Below are 19,397 nucleotides of genomic sequence, written 5' to 3' on the forward strand. Positions count from 1 at the left end.
GTATCCCTGAGGAACATGGATGCAAAAATTCTTAATAAAACACTAGCAAACCAAATCCAACAATACATTAAAAAAATCATTCACCACAATCAAGTGGCATTTATTCCTGGGTTATGAGGGTGGTTCAATATTCACTAATCAATCAATGTGACACATCACATCGATAGGAGAAAGGACAAGAACCACATGATCATTTCAATAGAGGCAGAAAAGGCATTTGACAAAGTACAACATCCATTCAATGATAAACACCCTCAACAAAGGAGATTTAGAACATACCCCAATGTAATAAAGGCCACATATGAAAAACCCACAGCTAATACCATCTTCAATGGGGAAAAACTGAGAGCTTTTCCAATATGATCAGGAGCAAGACAAAAAAATATCCATTCTCGCCATTGTTATTCAACATAGTACTAGAAGTCCTACTCACAGCAATCAGACAACAAAAAGAAATAAAAGGCACCCGAATCAGCAAAGAAGAAGCCAAACTTTCACTATTTGCAGATGACATGATATTCAGTATAGAAAACCTGTAAGAATCCACCAAAATACTACTAGAACTGAACAATGAATCCGGTAAGGTTACAGGATACAAAAGCAACATACAGAAATCTGTTGGATTTCTATAGATCAATAAGGAAACAGCAGAAACAGAAACTAAGAAAACCCATTTACAATTGCACCCAAAAATAATAAGATACCTAGGAATGAAACTAATCAAAAAGGTGAAAGACCTATACTCTGAAAACTATAAAACACTGATGAAAGAAACTGAAGAAGACACAAAGAAATGAAAAGACACTCCATACTCATGGATTAGAAGAACAAATACTGTTAAAATGTCTATACTACCCACAGCAATCCACAGATTTAACACAAACTCTATCAAAGTATCATCAGCTTTTCTCACAGAATTAGAAAAAAACAATCCTAAAATCTGTATGGAACCACAAAAGATCCCAAATAGCCAAAGCAATCTTGAAAAAGAAAAGCAAAACTGGAGGCGTCATGATTCTGGACTTCAAGTTCTATTATAAAGCTGTAGTAATTAAAACAGTATGGTATCGGCACAAAAATAGACACATAAATCAATAGAACAGAATAGAAAATCCAGAAATAAAACCACAATTATATGGGCAATTGATCTTCGACAAAGCAGGAAAGAGTATCCAATGGGAAAAAGACAGTCTCAGGGCACCTGGGTGGCTTAGTCAGTTGAGTGTCCAACTCTTGATTTCAGCTCAGGTATGATCTCACAGTTTCGTGAGTTCGAGCTCTGCATCGGGCTCTGTGCCAACCATGCACAGAGCCTGCTTGGATGTCTCCCTGTCCTTCTGCCCCTCTCCTGCTCACATTCTGTCTCTCTCAAAAGAAATAAAAAAACTAAAAAACAACAACAACAACAACAACAACAACACAGGGGCACCTGGGTGGCTCAGTTTGTTAAGCACCCGACTCGGTTTCAGCTCAGGTCATGATCTCACAGTTTCCTGAGTCTGAGTCCCATATTGGGCTCTGCCCTGGCAGCATGGAGCCTGCTTGACATACTCTCATTCTCTCTCTCATTCTCTCTCTCTCTCTCTCTCTCCCCCTTCCCCACTTGTGCTGTCTCAAAAAATAAACTTAAAAAAATAACTATTTTTAAAGAAAAGACTGTCCTTTCAACATATGCTAATGGGAAAACTGGAGAGGCACATACAAAAGAATGAAACTTGACCACTTTCTTACACTATATAGAGAAAAAAATTCAAAATGGACTAAGGACCTAAACGTGAGAACTGAAACCATAAAAATCCTAGAAAAGAGCATATGCAGCAATTTCTCTGACATCGGCTGTAGCAGTTTTTTTCTAGATCTGTCTCCTGAAGCAAGAGAAACAAAAGCAAAAATAAACTGTTGGGACCTCATCAAGACAAAAAGCTTCTGCACAGTGAAGGAAACGATCAACAAAACCAAAACGCAATCAACGGAATGGCAGAAGATGCCTGCAAATAACATATCCAATAAAGGGCTAGAATCCAAAATATATACAGAACTCAGAAATCTCAACACCCAAAAAACAATCCAATTAAAAAATGGGCAAAAGACACGAACAGACATTTCTCCAAAGAAGATATACAGATGGCCAAGAGACACGTGAAAAGATACTCGCGACCACTCATCGTCAGGGAAATGCAAATCAAAACTAGGATGAGGTATCACCTCACACCTGTCAGAATGGCTAAAATCGACACCACAAGAAACAACAGGTGTTGGTGAGGATGCGGAGAAAAGGGAACCCTCTTGCACTGTTGGTGGGAATGCAAACGGGTGCAGGCACTGTGGAGAACAGTATGGAGGTTCCTCAAAACACTGAAAATAGAACTATCTTAGAATCCAGCAATCACACTACTATTTACCCAAAGAATAGAAAAACACTAATTGAGAGATACATGCACCCCCATATTTATAGCAGCATTATTTTCAACAGCCCAGATATGGAAGGAGCTGTGTCCACTGACTGATGAATGGGTAAAGAAGATGTGGTACATGCACACGTGCGAGCGCACACACACACACACACACACACACACGCACAATGGAATATTACTCAGCCATCGCAAAGATTATGTGGCCATTTGCAACGACATGGATGGAGCTAGAGACGCTAATGCTAAACAAAATGAGTCAGAGAAAGACAAATACAAGCAAAGTTAAGAAGCAAAACAAGAAAAGGGAAAAAAACGGAGAGAGAGCCAGAGAGAGTCGAGGCAGGAAACAGACTCTTAACTACAGAGAACAAAGTGATAGTTGCCAGAGGGGAGGTGGGCAGGAGGGTGGAAGAAACAGGCGCTGGGATGAAGGCACTTGTCATGATGAGCACAGGGTGATGTATACAAGTGTTGAATCACTAAATTGCACACCTGAAACTAATACAATACTGTACGTTAACTGGAATTAAAATTAACAACTTAATAATTTTAGTTTAATAGTAAAATAAGAGTAAAATAATTTTTTTAAGAAAATAAATCAATGTAATTCAACATGATCAACAGACTAGAGAAGAAAAACCACACAGATCCTCCCACTGGAGGCAGAAAAGCCCTGGACAAACTTCACATCCATTCATGATAAAAACTGTAAGCAAATGAAGAATTAGAGCGCTTCCTCCTAATAACTGATGGCTCTTCCTGATAAAGAGCATCCCTGAAAAACCCACAGCAAACATCGCCCATGATGAAAGACTGAATGCTTTCCCACTAGGCTCAGGCCCAATGCGAGGCTGTCTGCCCCTGCACCCGTGCTCGGGATTGTCTATATTAAAAAATCCCAAAGAACCTACAAAATACTTATCAGAACTATTATGTGAGTTCAGCAAGGCCCCTAATTACCAGATTAACATGCAGATATTATCAGAAAACCCAAGCTTGTATAAGTCATATAAAACTAACCGTATGAAGCCTTTCTTTTCTGTGCGGGAAATACACAGCTCCTAAGGCATAGATAATAGTCTTGGTCTACACACGAGCCATGGGAATTGAGATCTGCTTGCTTGGGGGCGCCTAGATGAATCAGTAGGTTCAGGGTCCGACTCTTGGTTTTGGCCCAGGTCACGATCTCATGGCTTGTGGGGCCGAGCCCGCAAATTGCACTGACCATGTGGAGGCTGCTTGGGGTTCTCTCTCTCCCTCTCTTTCTCTGCTCACCCTGCGACTCACACACTCTTTCTCTCTCAAAATAGATATTAAAAAAAACCATTTTGTTGCTCACCCGTGTGTAAGACCTTTAGAGAAACCTAAATAATAAAATGGCACTAAAAAAAGAGGGTCTGGACCAGCAAATCATACTTTGGGTTTCTAAATTTAGCAGTGCTGAAGTTTCAGGTGACCGGATGATGTACCAAGTGACGCATGTGCAGGGCATCAGCAGCGTCCCCGTCTGGGTGCATTTGGGTCACACCCATGGGCGCTGTACCTGGACGCCCTTCTCCCACTGCCCCGTGTACTCTTCGTTGGTCGTCAGCCACCTCATCCTGCCTTCCCCGTGACGCACGTTGTCCTCCCATTGACCTTCATATATGTTTCCAGACTTGTAACTGGGACCGAGAAAAATGAAAAAAAATCGGTTATTTTATATACAACACTTATCTTTAGGAAGATTTTCTTTTACATTTTTTAAAATGTTTACCTATTTTTCTGAAACAGAAAGAGACAGAGCTCAAGCAGGGGAGGGGCAGAGAGAGAGGGAGACACAGAATCCGAGGCAGGCTCCGGGCTCCGAGCTGTCAGCACAGAGCCTGACGTCGGGCTCAAATTCATGAACCTCAAGATCATGACCCGAGCCGAAGTCTGATGCTAAACCAACTGAGTCACCCAGGCGCCCCTAAGAAGACTGTCCTTTAAACTTTTTCTCTAAACACCTTTGAAGAAATCCAACCCTTGTGCCCATACAGTCTCCTCAAATGGACAGGTGGTAAAAATCATCATCTTAGGGATAAGACAACCCACTTTATTAAATCCTCTGATCATTTAATTAAGGTGATAAGGAGGATAAGAGCAGGGATTTTAAATCTTTTAAAAACAACTCCGTATAGTAGTATGATTAGTTAACATTTTTGCTCCCTTTTTTTTGTGTGTTAAAAAATGTTTTTTAACATTTGTTTTTGAGAGACAGAGAAACAGAGTGCAAATAGGAGAGATGCAGAGAGAGAGAGAGAGACAGAGAGAGACAGAGAGAGACAGAGAGAGAGAGAGAGAGAGAGAGAATGAGAATCCAAAGCAGGCTCCTGGCTCTGAGCTGTCAGCACAGAGCCCAATGTGGGGCTTGAACCCACGAGCCATGAGATCATGACCTGAGATGAAGTCAGATGCTTAACTGACTGAGCCACCCACGCACTCCTCGCCCCCAAATATTTCAATCCTTAAAATATATGACTCCATCAGCTCGATCTAAAATCAAGCAAACACGTCAAGAGTCTTCTGAAAACATACGAGATATCCATGAATGAGAGAACAAAGTTTCTACATGTGATAAAGTATGGTTGTATCATTAGATCTCACTTAATATAACGTTCCTTTAAATTTTCTGTAGAATATTTTCATCACTATGGAGATTCCATTGGGGTGAATTGAAATATTCCGCCCTGCCTATATAGAAAACGTGTTCTCTGAAATTTCTGCACCTTATCTTTTTTTTTTTTCAAAGTTTATTTATTTTGAGAAAGAGAAGAGAGAGAACAAGCAGGGAGGGGAAGAGAGAGAGAGAGAGGATCCCAAGCAGGCTCTGTGCTGTCCGCATGGAGTCCAATATGAGGCTCGAACCCACGAACCTTGAGATCATGACCCGAGCCGAAATCAAGCATTGGACGCTTAATCAACTGAGCCACCCAGGTGCCCCTCTGCACCTTATCTCTAAGCAGCTAAGTGAAAATCATTTGGGCCCCACACCCTCCCCCCCACGCCCCCAGAGCGGCCGTGGTAATACGTACCATCTTACCCCCCAGCCGTTTCGGATGTTGTATGCCCAGTCCCCCTCGTACCAAGAGGTACCTTCTTGATTGTAATAAATAGAGCCCTAAAACAAATGATATCATTTTAACAAAGCAAGCCATACAGCAAATGTTTATTAAAGGCAAAGATGAATTAAAGGAGTCCGAACTATGTGGAAGTCAAGGTCCTATGAAGGCAAGACATCTAATCCATGATATGTTTCTGTCTCGTAATCAAGAAAATGGTGAAGTATCCACCAAGTAAGAAAGAGATGCCACCAATCAATGACTCCCTAATAATGAGGCGTCACATTAGGGCTAATCATTATATCATATATATTATATATATCATATTCGATAACTGTGAGTCAAGTAGGTACCTGAACAATCCCGTTGTGTTGTTACCTAAACTGAGTAGTAGCACCTTCTGTGTAACTGAAGGCCAGTCCCTTTTATGTACCCAAACCACTTTCGTTTTACCCATTTGTCACCTTATTTGACTTCCTCCGAGTTTAACATTTATTTATTTTTGAGAGACAGACAGAGACAGAGCAGGAGCAGGGGAGGGGCAGAGAGAGAGGGAGACACAGAATCCAAAACAGGCTCCAGGCTCTGAGCCGTCAGCAGAGAGCCCAACGCGGGGCTCAGACTCACGAACCATGAGATCATGACCTGAGCCAAAGTCAGATGCTTCACCGGCTGAGCCACCCAGGCACCCCAAGACTGCCTCCAAGTTTAAGTGAACATGGTGTAACCTTGCTTCAGTGACTCCTCTGAGGAATAGTCACCACGCACGTATGAGGACCTTCACTGAATGGCCTCAGGTTGCTTCTTTATTCAGTGGTTTATTTCTCTCTCTGTGTGTGTGTGTGTGTGTGTGTGTGTGTGTGTGTGTGAGTGAGTGTGTGATTTTTCTATCTTCTTCTCCACTACCAAGCTGGCTTGTTCCTTCGTGCAGCCATCCAGGGGCCGTTGTCTAGAAGCTGCCACCACCCCCAGTCTGAATTGATCCACTATGAGCTGAACAAGGGGAGGGAAAGGAAGGGAAGCCAATGGACAGAATTGTCTATATTCGAGTCGAATGATGATTATAATGGTAGACTGTTTCTTTTCTTATAACATTTTATGAAAACACTGCTGCGGTATTTTATCATCCGATACAAAAGCAAATAGTGCCAGAAACAGCAACCTTGCTTAAAAGGATCACCTGCGGTAGTGGTGAGAATGTAAATTGGGCCAGATGCTGTGGAAAACAGTTGGGAGGTTCCTCAAAGCGTTAAACAGCGAGTTACCATATTCCACTCCTAGGTTTATACGCCAGAGAACTGAAGACAAGTACCCAAATAATCCTTACACACCCGTTCATAGTGGTGCTATTCACAGAAGCCAAAAGACGGAAAGAGCCCAAGTGCCCATCAATGGATGAACAGATAAACAAAACGTGGTCCATCCATGTGGTGGACTATTAGCCACAAAAAAGAATTAAGTACCTACGACACGGATGGATCTCAAAAACATGATGCTGAATAAAAAAAAGCCAGATCCAAAAGGCCACATAACATAGGGTTCCATTCACATGAAACATCCAGAGTAGGTAAACCCATAGAGACAGGAAGCAGAATGGTGGCCACCGGGGGGTCCGGGTGGGAAATAACTGCCTGGTGGGTACTGGGCTGTACTTTGGAGAGTCGATGAAAATGTTCTGGGACTAGACAGAGGTGGTGGTCTCACAGCACTGAGAATGCACTGAATGCCGCTGAATTGCAGAGTCTGAAATGGTGAGTTTCGTGTGATGTGGATTTCACGCCAATAAACAAGAAGGGACTATAGTTGTAGGACAGCCGCCTACCTCCCACACCTCTATTTGTTCATCCTATCTATGGACGGGAGTCAAGTGGCCGCCTCACCCACCTTCCCGTGTCTCTTGCCGTGACACCATTGGCCGATGTAGGACACGGGGTGCGTGCCACATACGAACATACCAAATCCGTGCCTCACGCCGTGTATCACTTCTCCTTCATAGGTGCTGCCATCCGGCCACGTGTACATGCCATGCTTCATGGGCATGTTCTTCACAAACTCCCCCTAGGGCAAAACGACCCTGAGAGTGAGAGAAAGAAGGCAGTAGAGAGACCCCTCTCCTATGGGCAGACTGAGATGCCTCCTTGACTACTGGATACTATTCCTGTCTCTCCTCCACGGAAACAGTGGAGTATCCGCCCCCCTCCCCCAGCCTCCACCCTCCTCCCTCCTTCTCTACACACTCCGTCCTCTGTCACCTGCCCTCTCCTGGGCAGAAGCACCAGCAGGATAAAATAGCTGGAAGCTGAGTGCAGAGAAGGCTCCAAGAAGCAAACAGGTGACGTGGAACAGTGGTGGTTTGCGATCCCGGCCTCGGGAACTTTAGAGTCTTGGAACCCACCTCGAAGGAGGCTCGATGCCCTGGGATCTCCAGGGGACTCTGGTGATTAGCCCGGCTTAGTGATCAACTCATGGCAACCCTTCTTTCTGCCTGTGGTTCATCAAAATATTCTGTAGACACACCAGCCAACCGCCCGCCCTGTGGGTGACTTCCAGAGAATCCGCTTTGCTTGGGGCCAGGACGTCAGCTCAGTGGGCAGCACGCAGTTGCATGCACCACAGCCCTGAGCCACTAGATTCTCTCTCAGGAAGGAGACCCGGCTGGAGGCGGCCAGCCAATGGAGAAAAGAGGACAGGGTAGCCTGGCCTGCTCGCCGGCCAGATCCCAGGAGGCCAGCTGACCTCCCTGAAGATACTTCTGTGACAGCCCGAATCCCACCCATAAACCCTCGTGTCTAGGCTGGCGTGGGAGGGTCTGTGCCTCCTAGGAGTCCCGCCTTCGAACTTCCAGAGACGATAAACCAAGGGCCACAGGCTAGAAGCCAGAGTGTTGCAGGGGAAGAATGTCCCTGGAAAGGCTGGCCCCAAACCACCAGATCTTCAGGGGCCCCTCCACCTCTGTGGCTTGTCTCCCGCTCTCAGGCCCAGTGAACTGCCCACCTGGCCGGCACTTGTCTCTGCTTCCCTCACCTGGCTGCTATTTGAATATGAGCATATGTGCATAGGTTTTAAAGGTCATCACTACCACTTATAAACCCCATCACCAGCAACCCTGCAATTGTGAGTTTGAGAACAGCCTTCTAGCAATCGATTTAAAAAATACATATTCCCTTTAAACCAGCAAGATGGGTTAAGGGAAACCCACATCATAGAATAAAAGCAGCCAGTAAAACTAGGTGGATCTGGATGAACGGCTATGGTGTGATCTCCAAAAACTAAAGGGACAGAAGAGAGTGTACAATAAACTATACTTGTGTTTGAGAAGAGTAAGACAGGCCAAATAAATGCACGGGCGCTGTGCCCGCCCAGGAGACATCTAGAGTGTAAGGATGAACGGGGTACCGATTGCCAGAGGGTCCCGTGCAGTTAACAAGTTACTTTTCACCTGTATTCTTTGGTTCTGGGGTCTTTTTTTTTTTTAAGTTTATTTTTTTTTTTATTTTGAGAGAGAGAGAGAGTAGGGGAGGGGCAGAGAGAGAGGGAGAGACAGAATCTCAAGGAGGCTCTGAGCTGTCAGCGCAGAGCCCAACTCAGGGCTCAATCTCACGAACCGTGAGATCGTGACCTGAGCTGAAATCAAGAGTTAGATGCTTAAGCTACTGAGTCGCCCAGGCGCCTGGGATCTGTGGACTTTTTTAGACCCGTGAGCTGCATTACTCTTGTGAAAGTAGTATGTTTGATTGTGGGAAGCTGACCGTTACATTGTGTTAATTACAGTGTAAAACTATAACACAGGACATACTTTACCTCATATTTCAGTCCATCGGCCCAAACATAAGTCCCTTGTCCGTGCATAAGTCCTTCTGAAAACATACCCTTTAAAACAGAACAACAACAAACCATTAGGACCATTGATTCTACGTAACAGCTGGTTTTAGTTCTCAGAATGGAGCCTTATCCCACTTTCTTTTTTTAAAAAATTTTTAAACTGTTTATTCATTTTTGAGGGGGGAGGGTCACAAAGAGAGGGAGACACAGAACCCGAATCAGGCTCCAGGCTCTGAGCTGTCAGCACAGAGCCTGATGTGGGGCTCAAACTCATGAACCGTGAGATCACGACCTGAGCCGAAGTCGGACGCTTAACCGACTGAGCCACCCAGGCGCCCCATCCCACGTCCATCTGCATGAATACGCTTATCCAAATCACCCAAAACCTACACGAAGCAGTCCTGTGTGACACTTAAACGTGAGTTTTAAGTTCGGTCTGTGTCTTCCTCTCCTAATTAAGCTAGGTAAAAATTCCATAGTTCAAAAGAATTCATATGCTTTTGGTTTTGCATTTCAAAGTTTAAGGATTTTTTAAAAATTATTTAAACTAGGTAGACCTGGTTAAAACCGTTATCTGGATGTTAGAAAGTACCCCATTTGTAAATTTCACGCTCGTCTGTTTTCCACTTACTGGGACTTATCCGTATGGGTGCGCCCGTGCCCCCTGAATATTCCTCTATGTAGACAATATACAGTTGTCAGGAGGGTCCACTTATATTTAGTGTTTGTTGTTAACACATAGGAACTAGTCACTGAAAACTTTGCACACCTGAATGCCTAAATGTAATCAGAGAAAACGAGGCTGAGAAGTACTCCCAGTTTGGGCCGCCTGGGGGGGCTCAGTCATTAAGCGTCTGACTCTAGATCTCAGCTCAGATCATGATCTCACGGATTGTGGGATCAAGTCCCACGTCTGGCTCTGTGCTGATAGCACGGAACCTGCTTGGGATTCTCTCTCTCTGCCCCTCCCCAGCTTGTGCACACTCTCTCTGTGTCTCTCAAAATAAGTATATAATAAACTCAGAAAAAAAAAAGAGTACTCCTAGTTGTTCCTTAGAATCACCTTGTTAGAGTCAGTGGGTGAAGGGGGAATATGTAACAGTGCCCTGATTCAGTGGATCTCAGACTCTTGCATGCTTCAGAAATCACCTGGGGATTGCTGGGCCCACCCCGGAGATTCTAATTCATCAGCAGGTCTGGGCTGTTGCCCAAGAATGAGCATTTTGAAAAAAAAATACCCAGGTAATGCTGCTGGTCCCCAGGACCGCACTCAGGAACCACGGCCCTAACTCACTAGCAAGAAGACACATTTTGTTAGGCGTCCAGGTTAGCCTGGGCTCACAGGAGACAGGCTGGCGTTGAGGAAAACCATGGGGCAACTAGGGCTTTCCAGCCACAGGCCGGATGTTGTTTGTATTATGGAATCAATTACGGTCACAACAACTGGTGTTTTAATTAACAAACTACACTAGAAAAGATCATGCTGTGTCTACATGGTAAGGGCAAATGTTCCATGAAATGTTTGACTTTATTGTCTATCTTTAGGGGATTGTGATCTAAACATGTGACATACCCACGGTCTGACTCGGGGCCTGGGGCCACAGTAGAGTCATTCTGCTGGGTCTGCCGCTCTCGCAATTTAAAGGAGAGCTGAATGATGATTATTTAAAACAAATTTTTTTTAACATTTATTCATTTTTGAGAGAGAGAGACAGACAGAGACAGAGACAGAGCACGAGTGGGAGAGGGGCAGAGAGAGAGGGAGACACAGAATCCGAAGCAGCCTCCAGGCTCCGAGCTGTCAGCACAGAGCCTGACTCAGGGCTTGAACTCATGAACCGGGAGATCATGACCTGAGCCGAAGTCAGATGCTTAACTGACTGAGCCACCCAGGCGCCCCAACAGATGATTATTTTTAATTAAAATAATTTGAGTCTGAGGAAAATACGGAAAGTTTACCCAGCAAGCAGCAGGCAGTGGTGGGGAGGAGATCTCAGAAATGGAGGGGTATTTGCCCCCACATCAACAGTTAAGGCAAGGCCACTGGGCCAGGCTGGAGCTACCGGGTCACTGTGGACCGAAGGCCACCGGAGACAAGACCCTCTGGGGTAGTAGGAGCCGATACTGTGTCTTCAGCAGCCTGGGAGGGGTCGATCTTGTGTAATCGAGAACTGGGTGTCTCTGGTTGATTTTTTAATTTTTTTTTATTTTAGAGTGAGCACCGGGCAGGGGAGAGAGGCAGGCAGGGGGTGGGGGAAGAGAGAGGATCTCAAGCAGCCTCCACACTCAGTCCTATTCACACAGCAGTGCACTTAGCGCCCCGATTGGTGAAAGGAGACTGATCAGCAGGAACGCAACAGCTGATTCCAAAACTGGCCGAGGCCAGACGGGACGGCCACATTCATGACTATTATTCAGCCACGCTAATGGCGTTTTTAAGAACTTACATGACGCAGGAATAAGAACATGTATGTTTAGTGGGGGGGGGGGGAATCAGGGGACTGAAACCCATGCTTTCTGACCCCAACCACAAAAATTTGTTCTTATTGAAAACATATGTTTCTACCCCAATGTTTATAGCAGCGCTTTCAACAATAGCCAAATTATGGAAAGAGCCTAAATGTCCATCGACTGATGAATGGATAAAGAAGATGTGGTTTATAGATACAACGGAATACTACTTGAGAAACAACGAGAAATGAGAAACAACGAAATCCTGCCATTTGCCGCAACCTGGATGGAACTAGAAGGTATCATGCTGAGCGAAATAAGTCAGAGAAGGACAGATACCTTATGTGTTCACTCACATGCGGAACTTGAGAAACTTAACGGAAGAACATGGGAGGGGGGGAGGGGAAAAATAGTTACAGAGAGGGAGAGAGGCAAACCCTAAGAGGCTCTTAAATACAGAGAACTGAGGGTTGATGGGGGAGTGAGGGGGAGAGGGGAAAGTGAGTGATGGGCATGGAGGAGGGCACCTGTTGGGATGAGCACTGGGTGTTGTATGGAAGCCAATCTGACAATAAATTATATTTTTATTTTTATTATTTATTTTTTAAATTAAATTTTTATTTATTTTTGAGACAGAGAAAGAGCATGAATGGGGGAGGGTCAGAGAGAGGGAGACACAGAACCCAAAGCAGGCTCCAGGCTCCGAGCTGTCAGCACAGAACCCGATGCGGGGCTTGAACTCACAGACGGCGAGATCATGACCTGGGCTGAAGTCAGATGCTTAACCGACTGAGCCACCCAGGTGCCCTGGTAAATTATATTTTTTTAAAAAAGCACACGTTTCTTTGATAATCTGAATGATCTACTGTGCCATTGCTAATGATGGGGAAAAAAATGAAAACACTTCAAAAGTGATCTAATAATTATGGTGTAGTCATGAACAGTAAATCAGAGAGCTATGCAGTATTTTAAATATTACGGAGGAAGACACGGGGGTGGCTGGTGTTTAACTGGGGCCAGAGTCTCGGTTTGGGAGGATGAAGGTTTCTGGAGGTGGAGGCTGGGGAGGGTCCTGTGCTTAATGCCCCTGACTGTACACTCAAAAATGGTTACAATGGTAGGTTTTATGTATATTTTGCCGCAAAATATTTAAGTTACGAAAACCATGCGGCAAGGCAGCAAATTATTCATAAGTGAAAAAAGTTTCAAGATGTTATCTGCGAAATCAGTAGGCCCTATAAATGCTGACACATCCATTCGAGGAATTAAAGGGACGCGGCGTGTCCAAAACATTTAATGGCAAAGGGGTGACAACACTGGGATTTTACTCTTTGCTATTTGGTCCAGTCGCCTTCAGGTTGTTTGGACAATAAATGAAAATCAGGAAAAGGGGGGCGCCGTCGGTTAAGCATCCGACTTCGGCCGAGGTCATGATCTCGTGGTTCACGAGTTCGAGCCCCACGTTGGGTCCCGTGCTGACAGCTCAGAGCCTGGAGCCTGCTTCGGATTCTGTGTCTCCCTCTCTCTCTGCCCCTCCCCTGCTCATGCTCTGTCTCTCTCTCTCTAACATAAACATTTATTAAAAATCAGGAAAAGAAAACAATCTAAAATGATGACTTCTGAGGTGTGGACCCATGGTTTTACCTTAAAATAGGTAACTGGGTTCAAAGTCAAATCAGCAGTAAGTACTTCCAATTTCTTTTGAAGACTCAACAGATTTTTCTGGAGATACAAATCTCAGACTCTCCCAGAATATTCTCACCGTCCTCCCCTCCCTGCCCATCCCCGAGACGTGTAACTCACGTGGTACGTACAGCCTCCTTGAAAGACCGCAAAGCCTTCTCCCTCATACAGTCCATGGACTGTTTCCCCTTCATAGCTGCAAAGAAATAAAGCTCAAGGTAATGAGTGGTGTGATCAACCACAAGCGATGGTGGGTTAAAGTCATAATTAACATCAATAAAGAAGTACAAACAACATTTCACATTTGTTCATTCAACATATGTTCCCCGAGGACCACTGTGAACAAGACTGGAAAGTTCCTGCCCTCGGGTGACCCTAGTTGACTGCGGAGAGACAGGCAGCAAGGAGGAAACAAACAAACAAGAGGATGCCAGATCATGTTCAATTTTTATGACAGACATGATGGGGGAATGAGGCTGAGAATAAGGAGGAGGCAGCTGCTGTGTACAGGCGGTCAGGGCCTCTTGAAGGACACAGAAGTTGTAGTGAGATGTGCAGGTCATAAAACAAACAGCCTTAAGAAGAACTCTGGGAAGAGGATGTTGGGAAGAGGGGGCAGCAAGTGCAAAGGCCCTGTGGCAGGAAGGAGCCAACAGCTCAAGTTCAGCCAACAGAAAGGAGGGCAGCCCAGCTGGAGAACAGGAAGGAGAGAGAAAGAGAAGAGGAGAGGAGAGGAGACAGACGCTGGGGTGGGGGGTGGGGTTCCTCTAGGAGGAATCAGGAGAAGGTTCTAAGAGGGGAGCTGGCCACAGTCAGATTTATGTCATAAAAAGAGCATCTGGATGGCTGCTGTGTGGAGAAGAGATTGTAGGGAGAGCCAACAGCCAGAAGGAAATAGTGAAAAGGGGCAGAGATGGAAGGTGAGGGTTTATTCTGGGCAGTTTTGGTCTGGGATGATGAAAAAGTTCTGGAAATTGATAGTGGTGATGGTTGTACAACAGGATGAGGGTACTTAGTGCCCCTGAATTGTACACTTAAAATGGTTAAAATAGCAAGTTCTACGTTATCTGTCTTCTATCATGATAATTTTTAAAAATCTTTTTAAGTTTGTTTATTTTGAGAGAGAGAGAGAGAGAGAGAGAGAGAGAGAGAGAGAGAGAATGTGAGCAGGGGAGGGGCAGAAAGAGAGGGAGAGAGAATCTGAAGCAGGCTCCACGCTCAGTGCAGAGAGCTCAATCCTATGACCCTGGGATCACCACCTGAGCCAAAATCAAAAATCAGACACTTAACCAACTGAACCATCCAGGCGCCCCTCGGTTGCCCTTCTATATGTTAATACAGAAATACATGGAGGGGCGCCTGGGTGGCGCAGTCGGTTAAGCGTCCGACTTCAGCCAGGTCACGATCTCGCGGTCCGTGAGTTCGAGCCCCGCGTCAGGCTCTGGGCTGATGGCTTGGAGCCTGGAGCCTGCTTCCGATTCTGTGTCTCCCTCTCTCTCTGCCCCTCCCCCGTTCATGCTCTGTCTCTCTCTGTCCCAAAAATAAATTAAAAACGTTGAAAAAATTTTAAAAAAAAAAGAAATACATGGAATACACTAATACGCTAATAAAATAAGAGAGAAATTAAGAAAACAATTCCATTTACGATTGCACCAAAAACAATAAAATACCTAGGAACAAATTTAACCAAGGTGGTGAAAGACCTGACCTACACTCTGAAAACTATAAAACACAGATGAAAGAAACTGAAGGCAACACGAATGAAACGATCTTCCATGCTCGTGGATTAAGAATTAATATTGTTAAGATGTCCATCCTACCCAAAGCAATCTACAGATTCAATGAAATCCCTATCAGAATGCCAACAGCATTTTTTACAGGACTAGAACAAATAACACTAAGATTTGTGTGGAACCACAAAAGCCCCTGAATAGCCGTCTTGAAGAACAGAAATAAAGCTGGAGGCATCACAATCCCAGATTTCAAGATTTACTACAAAGCTGTAGTTATCAAAAGAGTATGGTACTGGGAGAAGAATAGACATATAGATCTATGGAACAGAACAGACAGTCCATTAAAGCCACACTTCCATGGTCAGTTAATCTACAACAAAGGAGGCAAGAATACGCGAAGGGGGAAAGACAGCCTCTCAGTAGATGGTGGTGGGAAAACTGGACAGATACATGCCAAAGAGTGAATTGAGACCACTTTCTCATACCATGTACAAAACAAGACTCAAAATGGATTACAAATCCAGGGCACCCGGGTGGCTCAGTCATTTAAGCATCCGACTTCAGCTCAGGTCATGATCTTGAGGATCGTGAGTTCAAGCCCCACGTCAGGCTCTGTGCTGACAGCTCAGAGCCTGGAGCCTGCTTCGTGTTCTGTGTCTCCCTCTCTCTGCCCTTCCCCCGCTCATGCTCTGTCTCTGTCTCAGAAATAAACAAACATAAAAAAAAAATTAAAAAAAAATTAAAAAAAAAAAAAGAAAAAGAAAAAGAAATAGGCACCAATGGAGAAGCCCAGGGCTGGGGGGGGGGGGGCATGGCAGCACACAGAGGAACCATCTATGGGGTGTGTTTTTCCCAGTGAAGAACCTGGGCTCAGAAATGTTCAAGGATGGGGTTGATGTCATAGAGCCAGGACTCCGGTCCAGATCTTATTTCAAGTCCTGCAGTCTTTGCTTTTGGACACAGGGGGCTTGAAGTCGGGTTGGACGATGTTCAGGAAGGAGTTATAAATTTGAATATAAAACTCCAGGAGAGAGACCAGGGCTGAAGACACAGACTTTTACAGTCACCTAGGGGAGTGACAGGGAAAGCCACAATAAGAGATGGCAGAGAGAGAGAGAACAGAGCATGAAAACACTAGAAAGGGGAACACGGAAGACGCAACCCATCAAATTCACCTTTCAACTATGAGTTTGGTGAGAATGGGCTCTTCGTACTGAGTGGCATCTTCATTCCGCTGGGCATCGTCATTGGACTCTTTTCTGAGCCCTGATTCACTGAGATGCGTTTGCAATAGTGCGGCAGCCCTCGGGGACAGTTCTTGTCTAGCAGCGTTGCTGTCTGGTGTGGAAAAGTCTGGATTATCAGTGGAGGGAGAGCGGGAAAACTTATCCGCCCGTTTGTCCGCTCTTTTCTTTTCTTTCACCATTGTCTTTAGAAGTCCTAAAGTTTACTTTATATATGTAAGTATCAAATGATTCCTTTGGTTGGGAGCTGTTTGTTTCAAAGTGTTGATCGGTTTTATCTGAAAAAGAAAAATCGTAGCTCTACATACTTACGGGTTTCATCCGTAGCTAAAATTTTAGCTTTACAACCCAATGTCATTATCATTCTCCTCTTTATAAAGCTTGAAAAATTATGATTATCAAGTATCACCAGTTTATAAAAATATCGCATTGGATGTTCCTAAAATTTTTATTTTATTTTATTTTTAATGTTTATGTATTTGAGAGAGAGAGAGAGAGAAACAGAGCATGAGCAGGGGAGAGGCAGAGAGACAGGGAGACACAGAATCCGAAGCAGGCTCCAGGCTCTGAGCTGTCAGCACAGAGCCTGACTCAGGGCTGGAACCCACGAACTGCGAGATCATGATCAGAGCCGAAGTCGGTCGTTTGACTGAGCCACCCAGGCACCCCATTCCTAAAATTTTTAAAAACTGGAAACACTGCCTACCATTTCTTTTCAAATAGTGTTCCAGCAAGAAGGGAACCCGATACATTAAAAAATGGCTACCTAACCCTTAATGTTTTACATGCCGGCAATTCCTACTTTGAAAGCCCATCTCTTAATACGTCTGCATGGAGGGGCGATTGGGTGGCTCAATCAGTTAAGCATCTGACTCTTGATTTCTGCTTGGGTCATGATCTTGTGGTTCATGGGTTCGAGCCCCACGTCTGGCTCTGTGCTGATAGTTGGGAAGCCTGCTTGGGATTCTCTCCCTCTCTCAAAAAATAGGTAAACTAATATATAGAGATAGAGATAGATCTATCTATCTATCTATAGAGATAGATACATATATATCTCTATATATATCTCTATATATAGATAGATCTATCTCTATCTCTATCTCTATATATTAGTTTACCTATTTTTTATATCTATCTCTATATATAGATATAGATATATAGATATATCTATCTATATATATATAGATATATATATAGATATATATCTGCATGGTATATATAGATATAGATATAGATATAGATATAGATATAGATAATCTCTGCATGGTAAAGTGCTCAAAAGCTGCGTTCAGGTTCCTGCACTGCCCCTCACCAGCTGTGTGTCCTTAAACAGGTTAAACTCCATCTGCTTCAGATACCAAACAGAAAAAACAGGGCCTTGTCTCATTTGTAAGAATTATATGAAATGATGCACAGAAAACCTCTGAAGTGTGGGATACAGCACACTATCAATGATGTTGTGATTATTGTGTCACTTTCCTGTGTTTGAACTTGAAATCTTGGGCTGCCCACTCCATATGCCAGACTGAGTGCCTCCCGTGCCAGAAAAGGAGCCGTGTGACGTTTGCCCAAGGTCACGGAGCTGACGGGCAGGTCCCCAAAGCCACAGTTTTCATGGCCTCCCAAACTGGCCTCATTGGAAACATCCCAGTGCAACAAGCAATATACACAGACGAGTCCTGGGGTGCAGGGCAAGGTCTGGTCCCTCCTCACACCCTGAGAGGTCCGAGGGGACACCCCCACACCCTCTGCTTGGATGGCATCCTCTGGACACCCCACCTGCCAGTCAACGACACCCCTAGGCTTTGCTCTCACCAACATGATCCCGCTTTTCTTGTCCTTCAAACCCCATTACTCCCTCCAGCCCCTAGCCCAGGGAGGCCCAGGTGAGCCTTTGCTACAGATAGGTTTGCGGTCTCTGGGTGAAATCTTCACTACAACTAAGGCCCACCTCCTTCCTCGAGGCCTGTTTCCCAGTAACTTTAGTTTATATTCTGGTCCCCCTGGCTTGAGGCCCTTTTACCCTGGCGATTTATTCCTTCCTTAGGCAGCACAAAAGGGGCGCGCATTCTCTGAGCTTGGGGCTCCCCGCAACTCCTGCCCACCGCACCTGCTCGGGTCCTGCCTCCGTCCGCCCGGCGGAGGAAGAGCCGGACCTGACCTGGAAGTCGGCCGCGGCGCACGCAGGACCACCGGCGGGGCGCCCACCCGGCTCTGGTCTCCGGGGAGGGGGGCGCAGCCAGAAGGAGGCAGAGATGGTGCGGCGACTGCGGGGCGTCCCGACCGAGGCTGGTCTCCAGGCAACCACAGGCCCCGCCCCGCCCTTAAAGGGACCGCCGGCCGAGAAGCCGCTGAGCCACAAGGCTCGGCCCCTCTGGTCCAGAAGTCCAGGTGGCAACCTGGAGCTGGACGCACCTGACGCAGGTTTCCCCAGCTCTGTTAATTGCCGCGTGGCCTCGCAGCGTTTATCTTCACCTTAACACAGGAATCCAGGCGGCTTTCACTGCCGTGAACAAATTACTCCAAACTTAGTGGCTTAAAGCAACACGAGTTTATCATCTTAAGATTTTAAGTTAGGAGTCCAGCAGGACTGGTTCCTTCGGGTGGCTCCAGAGGAGAATCTCTTTGTTTTTCCAGTTTCTCGACGCGGCCTTCCTACATCCTCGGTATCAGCTGAGAAAGGTTCTCCAATTTTTAAGTCACGGGGTAGATTGGGCCCACCCGGCCAATCCAGGATCGAGCCCCGCTTCATGACCCTCCCCTCAACCACATCTTCAGAGCCCCTCTGGCCACTCGCGTCACGTATTTGAGGGCTCTCGGATTAGGACACAGCAGTCGGGGAAGGGGGGTTGCCTAAGACCCCCATTTGTAGAGTTCCTGCAACTATTAAATGAGATCCTGTAGGAGGGCACCACAGCATAGGCACTTGGGCCAATAATTACTCGATTATTTCAATACATCTAAGGA

The 19,397-nt window shown here is 45.4% G+C and overlaps 1 protein-coding gene across 4 annotated transcripts in view; it reads right to left on the bottom strand.

Annotated features, from left to right (window-relative positions):
* The window catches only part of LOC125928281 (radial spoke head 10 homolog B-like), a 60,518-nt gene extending 41,802 nt beyond the window's left edge, over positions 1-18,716 (bottom strand). For 2 of the 4 annotated variants that reach the window (XM_049638912.1, XM_049638911.1), the window contains exons 1-7: positions 18,541-18,715; positions 16,362-16,708; positions 13,574-13,649; positions 9,299-9,367; positions 7,382-7,555; positions 5,471-5,556; positions 3,958-4,078 (exon numbers count right to left, since the gene is read on the bottom strand). In XM_049638912.1, the coding sequence (XP_049494869.1) occupies positions 3,958-4,078; positions 5,471-5,556; positions 7,382-7,555; positions 9,299-9,367; positions 13,574-13,649; positions 16,362-16,612 (777 nt within the window). In that variant the 5' untranslated portion in view covers positions 16,613-16,708; positions 18,541-18,715. Of the gene's footprint in view, positions 1-3,957; positions 4,079-5,470; positions 5,557-7,381; positions 7,556-9,298; positions 9,368-9,950; positions 10,074-13,573; positions 13,650-16,361; positions 16,709-18,540 lie in introns of those variants that run through there. The other 2 variants (XM_049638914.1, XM_049638913.1) reach the window with 2 other exon arrangements.
* Between the last annotated feature and the right edge of the window lie 681 nt (positions 18,717-19,397).

This window comes from Panthera uncia, chromosome E3 (assembly GCF_023721935.1).
Source record: "Panthera uncia isolate 11264 chromosome E3, Puncia_PCG_1.0, whole genome shotgun sequence".
Lineage (NCBI taxonomy): Eukaryota > Metazoa > Chordata > Mammalia > Carnivora > Felidae > Panthera > Panthera uncia.